The 12886-nt window shown below is 51.2% G+C and overlaps 2 protein-coding genes and 1 non-coding gene across 5 annotated transcripts in view; 1 reads left to right on the forward strand and 2 right to left on the reverse strand.

Moving 5' to 3' along the window:
• Positions 1–701: 701 nt before the first annotated feature.
• On the reverse strand, positions 702–4502 carry RPL12 (ribosomal protein L12). The gene is made up of 7 exons (XM_060608605.3): positions 4366–4502; positions 3730–3803; positions 2544–2642; positions 2084–2165; positions 1407–1493; positions 926–1038; positions 702–758 (listed from the first exon to the last, which is right to left on the reverse strand). Exons 1-7 carry the CDS (start codon positions 4400–4402, stop codon positions 753–755), a joined length of 498 nt encoding a protein of 165 aa, XP_060464588.1. The 5' UTR covers positions 4403–4502; the 3' UTR covers positions 702–752.
• On the reverse strand, positions 1577–1704 carry LOC132663962 (small nucleolar RNA SNORA65). The gene has a single exon (XR_009603349.1). It is a non-coding gene; the product is annotated as a small nucleolar RNA SNORA65 (small nucleolar RNA).
• A 46-nt stretch (positions 4503–4548) lies between the features above and the next one.
• LRSAM1 (leucine rich repeat and sterile alpha motif containing 1) overlaps positions 4549–12886 on the forward strand; it is a 39141-nt gene continuing 30803 nt past the window's right edge. For 2 of the 3 annotated variants that reach the window (XR_009602757.3, XM_060608595.3), the window contains exons 1-8: positions 4549–4650; positions 5033–5191; positions 6448–6552; positions 6970–7026; positions 7812–7856; positions 8877–8954; positions 10316–10384; positions 12073–12157. Coding sequence is in view for 2 of the 3 variants with exons in the window: in XM_060608595.3 (XP_060464578.1) it covers positions 6481–6552; positions 6970–7026; positions 7812–7856; positions 8877–8954; positions 10316–10384; positions 12073–12157 (406 nt within the window). In the remaining variant the exon portion in view is untranslated. The remainder of the gene's footprint in view (positions 4651–5032; positions 5192–6447; positions 6553–6969; positions 7027–7811; positions 7857–8876; positions 8955–10315; positions 10385–12072; positions 12158–12886) is intronic. The other variant, XM_060608596.3, reaches the window with a different exon arrangement.

The following is a 12886-nucleotide window of genomic DNA, read 5'->3' on the forward strand; positions in this document are numbered from 1 at the left end:
CAAACTAAGGGAAGAGAGACTCAGGAAAGGCAAAAACATGCCATTAGAAAATGACCTGTAAGGGGGCGCCTGGGTGGCTCAGTTGGTTAAGTGTCCCAACTTTGGCTCAGGTCATGATCTCACAGTTTGTGCGTTGAGCCCTGCGTAGGACTCTGTGCTGACAGCTCGGAGCCTGGAGCCTGCTTTGGATTCTGTGCCTCCCTCCCTCTCTGCCCCTCTCCAGCTTCCACGCTCTCTCAAAATACACTAAAAAAACTTTTTTTAAAGAAAGAAAACGACCCTTAAGGACATAAGGGTCAGGTTTCTTTGTTTCCCATCAGTGCTTCTGAGCCCTGGCTGTGCACTGGAATGGATAGTGAAGCCTCACATTAAGGGTTATGGGCCCCTAACACACTCAAGAATTAAACTGGTCTGGGATAGATTCCTGACCATTTCACACTGGGGTAGTTTTCTTTTTGGCCAAGAATTTTGTTCTTCTCAAGCGTTCTATGAATACATACAGCCTACAAATAGCACAGAGACTTCCTTTCTAGGGGTCTTCTCTGAGCTAGTCCCACACAGGGCAGCAATCTGACCCACAAGGAGCTTGTTACCCAAGCAATGACTTTTTCCAGAGGTTCTGCCACCGTGACCCCATTAGCCACCATTTGACCACAAAGGGGGTAGGTCCCTCAAGGAAGAGCCTGTATCAAAAGGTCCACTGGTTGTCAACTGATCCTTTATTAAAATAGTTTCCTTTGTAGTTCTTGATCTTAACTCTGTGGGAAAGAAAAAAGAAAAACCTATCATTAGTGGAACAAGAAATTCTTAATAGTCCAAACCCATTACTGACCATTTCTAGAAACTTTGCAGCCTGCACAAATACTACTTTAGCTTTCCTCCAGCTCTCACCCTGAACTAGGCAAGAGAAACAGAAGTCACTTACAGCTGGACATTCCACTGCACCACTATTGATGTCATCTATGATGTCATGAGGGTGGCGGCCATCAACATTGCAGCCCACAGATTGGGCGGTCCCCAGAATCTCTTTAATGGTTCCTGTAATTAAGAAAAGTGGCATTAAGAGGGGCTTCAGCAATACTCATATACCCAGGGGGAAATAGTTTTTCACATCAGATAAAGAGAAATTAAACCTATTTTATGGAGTAACATCCCTGCTCCTCTAAGCCAAATCTCCAAACTCCATTTAGTCATACAGGCTCTGAACGCAAAGGGTCCATGGGTTCTGACACCCAGATTAAACACACCCGACCCAAATATTCACTGATACCAAGTCATTCTTTAAACCCAGAAGACCCTGCACCCCAATTGTGGGTCTTACAGAGTAACATCCCTTCAAGCTGAGAAATGCTACCACTCAATGAATACACTCTATGTAACAAGGGGGTTCCCTGCCGTCCACTTACCAGAGAGTTCCCTGGCTAACGATCGGTGCCTCATCTGTCGGGCAATGTTGACAATCTCATCAAAAGTGATGTTTCCACTGTGCTTAACTGCAGAAGAAATAAACAGCAAAAGCTGTGTCACAACCCAAGGCCAGAGAAGACCACATATTCTCCCTTCACCTTTATTTTCAGGCTGTTCCCATGCTTTCGGCACAGAGTCATCCACATGAAGAACAACCCTGTTTCCTAAGCTGGGGTTTACTATCAGCTCACCACTGGATTGCACCAGCCACGAGAACTGATCAGGTGCAGTGGCGGGTGGCTGGGGTAAAACCAGGTCTTTGCGAACCTTGCGTGGGCGAGACTATCTTTTTTTTACATGAAAAAAGACAAACTGAAGTTACTGGGGTTAGTTAAGCGGTCAGAATCTTCCAGCTCAGAAATGGTCTGATTATTGGACACCACTGTCAAGTACTTCCCCCTATTTCCCTCCTGCATGTACTTTTAGGGAGGGTCAGTCCCGGGCTAGGGGACTGGGGGAGAGCCGTGAGGCACTTCTTGGCAGTGCCTGGCTGTCTAACAGCTTCTGAGCAAATCCCTGTGCCATCCCTAGGTTCTGCTAAAGCAAAAACATGCAGCTAAGTATCACACTGGGTAGACACCACCACTCACAGATTACCAGGGAAAAGACCACTCACTGTTTTTCTGCTTCTTTCTGTCCCTTGGCGGTTCCTTTAGGGCTTTGATAATCAAGGCGGAGGCAGAAGGTACCACTTCAATCTGCAGAAGAGATTCTCCAATGTGAATTAAGCCCTCCTCCACCCTCCAATGAAAAAGGTCAATACTGCCATGCAACTTGGCTCTCAAAAAACATGGGCCAGGTGGGGTTTGCTGTACATTGTCAACTACTTTTCACAATCTAAAACGTGTCCCACCCTAGGAAACATGAAGTGGTTGATTTGCCCAATGTCACACAAGTGACAAGTTAGTATTTGAGCCCGCATCTACAATTTCCTGATCCTTGCTCTCAAAAAAGCCTTCCCCACATTTAAAATTGCCCTCAGCTCACCACTGTGGCAGATGGCCATGTCAGCAAAAACCTTCCACCCAGGGATTCCAGAGGGTTGCTACCTCTGCCCTCCCCCTCAAAGCAAGTACCTGAGCCTGTCTGTTCTGAATGGTCAGCTTCACTGTAATCCTCAGACCCTTCCAATCACCGGTTGCCTTGGCGATGTCATCACCAACCTTTTTTGGAGACTATAGAAAAAAGGTATACAATTACACTGTGCTCGAAGTTGCAGTACAGCCTGAGGCCCTGCCCTATCCTTCTCCCTTGGCAACACCCCAAACCTTTTCCAATCCAGCACACGGGGGCAGTCTGAAAGCATGTAACTGCACCCAGTGAATCAAGGGAATGGCTACTACAGCTGTATACATTGGAGAACTGCAGCTAGGGGTGAAGTCTGCTTGGGACTGTAAGCTGCAGACCCAGGGTTGTTAGGAAGGCAAAGTCCCTTACCTACCTACCTACCTACCCACCCCTAAGGACCCACATGGTCTAATGTAGGGATTTTCGACACTGGTTACATTCAAATCACCTGGACGATTTTAAAGATTCCTGGTGTCAGACCAATCCAAGTCAATCTGCAGGGATGGGGTCTGGGCATTTGCTACTTAAGATTTCCTAATGACCACCAGCCTCAACAGGAAAGCTATCCAGTGGGTGCCAGCTAAACCGAAAACCAAGAAAAAGTAGTAAGACACTGGGTAAGCAAGACCACGTGAGAAACACGTTTGGGTCAGGAGACCGATGTCCAAGAAATAAAGGCCTAACGATACTCAGGGAAATGCATGCTCAGAAAAAGCATAAAAATAAACAAGTAGGTAAAAAGGGCAGTCGTCGGTAAAGCTGCTCACATTAATGAACAGGTCATGCAGGCTACTACATACAATTCACCAGGATCTTAACCCACAGCCCACTTAATCCTCCCAACCGATATTTAATCCCATCAGTGATCTGCCCATTTCCCTGACTAGCAAACACAGGCTGAGGAGGCAGCCCAGTGTCACCAACCTACTCTAAGCCCTCACAGATCCCTGGCCCATCCCTCAGGTACAGTAAAGGCAGCAGTTAATAGCCATTGGAGAGTAAAAATTACAGCTTCAAAGTAGCCTGTTCCCGCTTCCTATATCACCCTGCTATGGGAGTACTTCCAAGCCAGTGGCTCAGAGGGATTGCCAACTCGTGGATGTCAAAGGCACCTCAGATCCGGTCTCCTTGGCACAAGCCCGACCTGAACTGCTTTCCTTCGACAAGAAACAGGCCTCCACGAGGATGACTTACCAGACCCAGCGGGCCGATCTTGGGGGCCAGGGCAGACGTGGCACCGACCTCACCACCGGTGCACCTCAGGTATACTGTAGAAAGAAAAGATCAGCGGCGCTGCACAGGGAGCCCCCGGGCCCCAGCCTTCTCCCCCCATCCTTCCGGGGCTGGCCACACCGCTTGTCTCTTTTCGGAACAGCACCAAGGGCCTCAGCAGCGAGCGAGGAAGGCCTCCCAACCCCCCAGCGGGCGAGCCGCCTCCTCCCTGGCGTGGACCGCTCCAAGCGCCACGTGGGACTGGGGCCTTCGGTTCAGCTCCGGCTACCGAGGCCCGCGCTGGGGCGGCCAACCCAGTGGAGGGGAGAAGCGCCCGGACACAAACCTTACCCTAAGGCGTGCGGGCTGCAAAGCCACCACAGGTCGTCCGGTCCTCCCTCCCCATTTACACGTGGGGAAGCTGAGGCCCAGAAAGCGTTAAGAGACTCGACCAGGACCTCACAGCACCCTGAACGCAGCACTGGAAAGGCCTCTAGCAGGCAGCAATTTTAAAGCCCGACGTGAAAACGGCAACGGCTGCTGGGGCAGCGGGGCCGACGGGCTGCCGGGAGGAGGGATGCTCCATTTCGCAGCCCGAGCCACATCTAAAGCACGCACCGACTTTGATCTCGTTGGGGTCGAACTTAGGCGGCATGGTGGAGGCGGTTGGTGTCGGATGAACCCGGATTCGGGACGACCGAAGAGCGTTGCACCGTCGCCTCCTCCGAGCCGAAAGCCAAAAGACCGGAAGGTCCTCTGACTGCGCCGGATATAGGTCGGAAAGCACGACTGTCGCGAGAACCGCTAAGCTCCGCCCAGCCTCCCAGCGACGTCCTTGCCGCCATATTGCTTATGGGCAGTTTCCTGAGGCTGAGCTGACGGGCTGGAGAACCCTACTCCGCGGTGAGTTGTGGCTAAGGGTTCGGAAGGAGGGGTTCGGGAGGTTCCCCTGGGGGAGGCAACAAGAGAGGGCTGCTCTCGGGCCCCGCTGTTCTCTATTCTCCCTAATGCTGAGGGTCACCCTGTGGTTCCTGTCGCCCAGTTGCAAAGCCCCGCCCCTCCCCTAAGGTGTCCGCATCCCCATTCCTAGACCCTAGGGTCATGGGGACCCCGAGCCCACTTTTAGCTCCCTCGTGATGTCTGCATTTTGGTTATCAAAACAACTTGATTCGAGTCTAAATCTCGCCCAACTCTTAATTCCAAGATTATACGGTTTTCAGAGTCTGACTTCGTCATCCTGGTCTGAATGACTTTCTGAGATTCAGAGTTTTGTTTTGGTCCCAAGCTCCTGCGTTTGGAGGATACCAGACTCCCGCTCCGCCCGGGCCCGGTGCCCAGTGCTCTTGAGACCCGGCGTCCATGACCAAGCCTTACGAGTGACCTGCCCACCTTCAGGTCCACCCGAGGGAACGAGCACTGGGGACTTGTGCACCCACAAAGCCAGGTGGGGCTCTCCCCACTCCAGCCTGGGGAGGATGGGTGTGGTTCTTCCCACTGGGCTGGACGTCCGGGTAAGGAATGGATGAGAGGTGGACATCGAGGAGCAGGCTGGGAAGAGCTGATCTGATGGGAGGGATGGAGAGGGGGTGGCCACTGTGGGGCAGGTCGGGGGAGGGCTGAATTTTGGGGAGAGGTGAGAGAGGATTAGTCCTTGGGGAGCAGGGTAAGGGTAAGAGCTTGTCATCAAGGAGGGCTGGGGGAGGGCTGTGTTTAGATTATCCCCATCACTGCTGGCAAGTGGGTGACAAGAGGGGCCTGAGCCAGCTCTGCAGGTTGGCCGGCTCCCCGGACTGCCCACGCCCCTGTGGGCGGAGACCTGTGATCTCCGCCCTTCCCCTTGAGGACTGGGTGTGTTTCTTCTTCAACTGCATCTTCTCCCTAGTTCCTTAAGCTGTGGTAGGCGCTGAATCAACGTTTGTGAGATGTATAGTGCTATGTGGCTGACATTTATTGAACACTGGTAATGTGCTACGGGTTTCACATACATGAAAGCACTGGATCCTCACAGAACCTGGTATTGGTAACGTTATTAGTAGTAACAACATTGTTTCTGGCTCATTGATGTCCCTTATCAAGCACTGATATTTGCAGATTCAGGGCAGGCAGTAAGCACCTAGCTTCTGAGTTCAGGACAACGTACTTAGTGTGTGCCAAGGTAGTGTGAGCATGAAGGAGTTGGGCAAACCCCACAGTATCGGGACTCCAAAGAGCAGAATTCCAGACTGGTTTCTCTACAATCCAGGCGGTATAACCAGATCACTGAGCTCACGTGCCAGTTTCATTACCTTAAGCTGGGCTGTGGTGAGACGCTCATGGAGTAATAGCCATGAGGGTGGTAAGGTGTCTGAGGATTGCTTTTGGGTTGTTATTTGACTAAGAGATCTCTTTGCCTATCATGTGGTTGAAATCCCCAAGGTCATGGCTGGCCGATGCCTTGCGTGTTTGGTTTGCCACTCTTATAGTGTTTCAGGAACTGGAAGTGATTCATCAGTCCCATCTGCTAGGAGTTCTCAAAGAGCATCCTTAGAAAGACCTATTGTGCCGGGCTCACAGCACAGATTGATGGTCAAGGTGGACATACCCCCTGCCCTCAACGATCATACGGTCCAGCAGATCAGCTACGTGTTCTGTGTTCCTGTGGCTGCCTGTCCTGGATGTGTCACAAATTCCCCAGGCCCTAATTTCTCTCCTGTGCCATAGAGTCGTGAAGATTACTCCGGGGGGAAAGGAAGAATGCCTCTCTTCTTCCGGAAGCGGAAACCCAGTGAAGAGGCTCGGAAACGCCTGGAGTATCAGATGTGTCTGGTGAGGGAAACTGGGTTTCCTCTGCGTCCATTTCTACCTCTGCCCTCATGAAACAGGGTTCTACACTATCCTCAAACAAGCCGTGCGCTCCCTCCCTCCTGCCTGCCTCCCCAACCCCCAGAGGAAATCTCTGACTCAAGGCAGACCCACAAGGCTGCCTGTCAGGTGCTCAGGAGTGCCTTGTGCTTCCCTCCCAAGACTGATCCCTGTTGTCATTCCATGTTCGTTCACTCCTCCCTGCTGGACCTCAAGCCCCATTAAAGCAGGGATCATTGGCGCACCTGCAAAATGGATGAGGTGAACCAGATGGTGTCCGTGGTCTCTTATAGGTCCTTAATCCTGTGTTTCTTTGCCTGGTCTGTCCACCCTGCAAGGGCGTTTTGTTTGAACACTTTTTATCATTCTTTTCACCCTCAGGCAAAAGAAGCTGGGGCAGATGACATTCTTGACATCTCTAAATGTGAGCTCTCAGAGGTAAACTGGGGTAGTGTTCCGTCTATGAATTTGATCTGTCCTTTTTTTCTTGGATCACATGTCCCTGAGAGAGACAGATGTGGACTGGGGCTTTTAAAAGGCCAGAAGCATTAATCAAGAGAAGTTTCCTTAGATTCTGCTTTTGTTCAGAATAATTAAGATGATTGTTGGCCTCAACATAGTCTTCCTAGAATCAAGGAGTCTAAAAGATGTACCCACAGGGGTGCCTGGGTGGCTCAGTCAATTGAGTGTCTGACTCTTGATTTTGGCTCAGGTCATGATCCCAGGGTCGTGGGATCGAGCCCTATGTTGGGCTCAGTGCTAAGCACGGAGCCTGCTTAAGATTCTCTCTCTCCCTCTCCCTCTGCTCTTCGCTACTTGCGTGTGCTCTCTCTGAAAAAAAAAATTTTTTTTTAATCAAAAAAAGAAAATGTACACACAGATTTCCAGGGAACTGGAGGATTCTGGGGTTCCCCAGCCTCTCCAGCTGGTGCCCGGCACCAGAGATCTTTCTTTTGCCCCAATAGAGCTCATGATGGACATGGTGTGTGGGCTAGGGCCGGGCAGGGCAGTCTCCTGCCAGCTGATTATAAGGGAGGGCTGACCATGTCCCCAGCGGCATTCCTCACCAGCGTGCCCCACCACCCTCCCGGCTTGGTGCTGCCCTCCATGGGAGGACTTTGCACTTGATCACCTCCTGCCCCATCCCCCCCTCACATGTGTGCTCCTCAGGAAACAAAAACTGGCTGGAGGGGAGGCACTGACTCTTCTTTCTCCCATCTTAGATTCCGTTTGGGGCTTTTGCAACATGCAAAGTTCTACAGAAAAAGGTGAGCTGAATCCTCATTTTCAGAGACTCGTTCATGCGTGTTTGCTGGTTTCAAATCGGGTGGGATTTTTAGGAGCTTCCTTCTTGGCACAGGCACCTCCATTCTCCCTGATTCTCACCCTTTCAGCCCGATGCAGGTGTTTGCACAGTTAGAAGAGCAGGCTTTGGGGTCAGATGGTCCTGGGTCACATCCTGGCTTTGCCCCTCTCATGAGTTGGGCAACTTCCACCAACTCTTACATCTGTTTCTTCATCTGTGAAATGAAGACACTCCCAGCTCTACTCTCGAAACCGTATTGTGAGAATTGAGTGGCAGGTAGGGAGGTGGGCAGGTAGAAAGGCAAGTGCACTGGGCATGATGCCTAACACAGTAAACACTGGGTGACCTCGTTGTTAATCGTAATGAAAACTATACTCATTTCATGCTGGTCACCCAGAAGAAATTAAGAACGGAATGAATGATTTTCAGAAAGGCATGACAACTTTGCATGTAGACAGCTAAGAGTATTCTAAACGAAGGGAGGTAAAAAAAGTGTTCCATACCAACACAGGAGTGAGCTCCTTGACACTGGACGTTTCTGTGCAAGGGTCGGTGCCAAATAGAAAAAGCAACAGATGACACGAATTGAGCCCCGGACCCCAGGCCAGTCCTGGGCTTAGTGCTTTTTGTCTGTTAGTTTCTTAATCATACGCCAGCCCTTGGAGGCAGCTACTTTATTATTCTGTTTCCTACATGAAGATGCTGAATCCAAGGAAGGTTCAGATCAGGACAGCTGCACAGGGACCTTCCTCAGGGTGGAAGGTAAAATGAGGCCTCTGAGATCCCCTTCACCCTCGAAGTTACAGGTTTTCAGGTCATGTGATTCTGCATTTGCAGGTTCCATGATTCTGAAGCACATCCCTCGTCGCAGTGTCCGGGAGAGCAGAGGCAGGCGGGTTCTGCCATACCTCGCACGCTGAGCTGGCTGCCCCTGCTCGCTGCTCATCCTCAGGCTAACGCGCCACAAATCTTTTCCAAACAGGTGTTGATTGTCCACACGAATCACCTCACTTATCTGCTCCCTAAATCTTGCAGCCTCCTGAGTCTCGCAACCATCAAGGTACAGGGGCCCTTGTCCCCCGTGTCACGGGCTCTGCCTGGTGCTCCAGGTGGCAGCCAAGCTCCCTTTGTTATAGGTAATGCAGGCCTAACTTAACAGTCAGGCTCGGGTGGGATCAGCACAACTTATTGGGCACCTTCTACGCACTGTGCGTGGGGTAGGGTTACAAAGATAACCAGCCCTGCCTTTGGGGAGCCTGCAGGATGGGTAGAAAGGCAAACTGTAAACTCAGAGCGGGTGAACTCACAGAGGGCTTGGAAACTGATGAGCCCAAAAGAGAAGGCCCCGGAGGGGCTCCAGGCATCATGTGGTCAGTGTGTGAAAGCCCTGTGTCTAGGCTGACCCCCTCCTAACTGTCAGCCTCTCCAGAACAGGGACTGGGATGTATTCACATGCGATGTGACCTATGGCCTCAGGATTATTGCACACGAACATGAGCTATGACAGTGGGGACACACAATAAGAGAAGATGGCAACATCAGGCATCAAAGTGTTTTTCGTGGTTATTTCTGGTTTATAGGAGTTGGGGTAGTTTTTACTTCTCTTTGTTATTCTGGCCCAACATTCATGATTTTTGTCGTAAAACAAGTAACATTTTATATGTATTTCAAATGTATATTTAATACGTATGTTTCTATTTCATACGTATGTGTATGAAACATATGTACCTACTCCAGTGTGTTGCCTGTGCTTTGTTTGCTCATTTTGGTTGTTAAAAAAATTAACAAGTATAGTTAAACAAAGAAAAGGAGGAAAAATGTATATAATTCCACACTCCAGAGAACCGCTATCAATATTTTATTGCATATTTGGTAGTCTTTTTCTACATAAATAATATAATTATACCGTGGGGAGTTTTCCTTTGTAACGTGAATACTTACCCGTACTGTTCTATAGCATACTGTTTTCGCTCAACAGTTAAAAATGAACATCTGATGGGGCACCTAGTTGGCTCAGTCGGTTGAACGACCGACTTCAGCTCAGGTCATGATCTCACGGTTTGGGAGTTCGAGCCTGCGTCAGGCTCTGTACTGACAGCTCAGAGCCTGAAGCCCGCTTCAGATTCTGTGTCTCCCTCTCTCTCTGCCCCTCCCCACTCATGCTCTGTCTCTCTCTGTCTCAGAAATAAACATTAAAAAAAATTTTTTTAAATGAATTTCTGATGAAAGAGATGGTATAATATTTTGGAAACGGAGCAGAGATGGAATACACTATCCTTTAGTTGGAGAGGAAGAGTTAGAGCCTTCTGTTCCAACACCAGAGGCAAGAAGAGACCCCCGGCATCTTCTCGCTCCAGAACCTGAAATCTGCAGGCTTTCTCGGTTGGTGACTGAGGGCTTAAGCTTGTCTTCCCTCTGCAGGTTCTGGATCTTCACGATAATCAGCTGTCCGCTCTTCCTGACGATATAGGGCAGCTGACCGCCCTCCAGGTATGGCTGCAGGACGCACAGAACCCGCCTCTGATGGCCTAAGGGAGAAGTTGCAGTCGCACAAGCCTGGAGAGTTCTCCTTGTGCTCAGCCCCGGGGCTGCCCTTGGTGCTAGCTGCCTCTGCCCCTTTCCCGTGAGGGACCTCGGACGCCCTGGCCTTGGCAGTCCGAACTGTGGGAGTCTCTATACCATACTTTTGGCATGTGCTTTTGGGATTTCCTCTAAGCCCCCACGACTTACAGGAAATGATGGATCCGGCGCTCTGCCTCAGCCTCTCACTGTGGTCCTGGTCAGTCGTAGCCCACTGCAAGCTAAGCATTTCCCTCGTGTTATCTCTGATATGTTTCCTCACAGCCTTGCTGCGAGGCAGGTGCTGGTATTAGCCCCACTTTACAGGGAAAGAAGCGGCTTTCCTCCACACTGAGATTAAAACCCATTCTCTTCACTGAGCCTCTTCAGACCCTGTATGACGGGCCCACCTGCTTTCCAGCCTCCTCTCCTGTCCCCGTCGCTCCCGGCAGTCAGCTCCTGAACCCCTCCTGGCCTCTCACCCCACTGTGGCAGGGCCTGTCCACGCAGACCTCTCCTCTTCCCTCGGCCTGAGCGACTCATCATCTCTCAGCCCACGTGTCCCTGAGAAGCCTTCCCGACCTCCCTGTCAAAGTAGATCTACCTTATCGGCCTTGGTCCTACACCCGCTTACTTCCCTGGGAGCATAAGGACAGTCCATAGTTACTAATCAAGTGTTTGCTGACTTGACTGAGTCACAGTCCTCTGAGGGCAGCACCCCAGCTAGCGCACTGCCTCCAACATGGAGGAGACCAGGAAATGAAGTGAGTGAGCAACCCCTGGGTGATGCCGTTGCATTTTCCGGAGGAGAAAGCTGAGGTCACTTGCCCAACGGCACACAGAGAACACGTGGTGGGGAAGTAGTGATTGGCACCCCTTGGAAAGCCACGGTGAATACCTGGGTGGAGGATCTTTGGGGACTTTTTTTAAACGTGTACATTCTTATAGAATCGGTGCATCCTTGCCTTGTAACTTGCAGATACCTGACAATAACCCAGAGCCATCCTTTGGTTCATCAAATATTTATCTGCCACATTATCTGTAACGGCTGCTTAGCTTTCCATTGCGTCAATGTTTAATGAGTCCATAGCCTGTCACCCTGTTGGCCTGGCTCGCCCCGCAGTGCCGCATCCGGGAGGGAGCGTGGCCTGCTGGATCCAACAAGCCTGCGTTCTGGGCGGGCCACCGCCAGCTGCTAGCCTTGAGGCCCCGAGCAGATCCTGCTGCCTTTACACATCTCAGCTTCGTTCCCCCAACACTCGGAGAACTAGAGCCTTGTCACTGCTGCCTCCCCCAGATCCCCAAACCCGCTAGTCCCCTTCTTCCTCCTTGCTTGATCACGGGTCCATTGTCGGGCATTCTGTGGCCTGCATAAGGGACGGAACCTCAGCAAGCAGCGGCTCAAGGTCTGGCTTTGCTCTCTCCGGCACGTGACTTCATCAGTGTGAGCCTCAGTTTTCTCATCTCTCAAAGGGGATCCTGACAGTTTATGCTTTCCTCATGAGGCTGTCAGGAGGAGATGAAGGTGTGTGTAGTGCCCAGGTGATGCCTGGCCTAAAGCAGGGGTAGACACTACTATTCGTGTGTGGGTTCTCATGTCATTTGTCCCTCTTTCTTAGGTATTGAACGTAGAAAGGAATCAACTGACATATCTGCCACGTTCCATTGGGAACCTGATCCAGCTCCAGACCCTCAACGTGAAAGGTAGGGGCCAGGAAGCCCTGTCTGTGTGATTCCCAGTCAGCTCTAGGCTGTCTCAGCCCGACATCCACAGAGCACTCCTCCTGGGAACCACTGAGCATGAGGCAGCCAGTCCTGGGGCGTCCCTTTAAGCTGGACTGACCCTTGTTGTCCCTAGAGGTAACTAGAGGCGGGGCATCTGCAGAGCTCCTGTGACCCTTCAGGGCCAGGGCCTTACAGCAAGGAGGGCAGACCGTCTTGCCAGCCAGGCTCCCGGGACCTGGGCACTCGTATTTGTAATAACGAGGAGCGGTAGGAGTGGCGGCCTGGTGGGGGAGAGCATCCAGGAGCCGCAGTAACACTTCTGACAGGGCCCGACACACAGGGAAGACTGCTTCCACAGTCAGCGGTGCGGCGAGCCTCGCGAGTCCCTGACAGGGAGGTGTGCTCCCCAAACGAGGCTGAGAGCAGTGACTTGCTCAAGACCACCCCGTGTGTTAGCAACAGAGCCCAGAGTCACACGCACCGTGCTTCCTCCCGTGCCCTTGGCTCCTCATGTCCTCTTGTGGTCCTTAAGCACTTTCTGCACAAAACACCTCAGTTTACTCATTTTGTAACATACGAATGATATAATGACGCCGTGTTTATTGATCACTTACTATGGGGTGGGCACTGTGCTGAGGGCTGCATGTGCATAGTTGCATTGAACCCTTTGATGTCCCTTGAGGCCAGATAGCATTATTATCCCCATTT

Source organism: Panthera onca, chromosome D4 (assembly GCF_046562875.1).
Source record: "Panthera onca isolate mPanOnc1 chromosome D4, mPanOnc1 haplotype 2, whole genome shotgun sequence".
Lineage (NCBI taxonomy): Eukaryota > Metazoa > Chordata > Mammalia > Carnivora > Felidae > Panthera > Panthera onca.

Bases quoted from the DNA above. Each gene is read 5' to 3' on its own strand.
- RPL12 (XM_060608605.3), bottom strand. From the start codon at position 4,402: ATGCCGCCTAAGTTCGACCCCAACGAGATCAAAGTCG. The intron at 2,166-2,543 runs GTACTTGCTTTG...TCTCTTCTGCAG, and splicing joins TTCAGAACAGACAGGCTCAG to ATTGAAGTGGTACCTTCTGC. The intron at 1,494-2,083 runs GTGAGTGGTCTT...TTTCTTCTGCAG, and splicing joins CAGAAAGAAGCAGAAAAACA to TTAAGCACAGTGGAAACATC.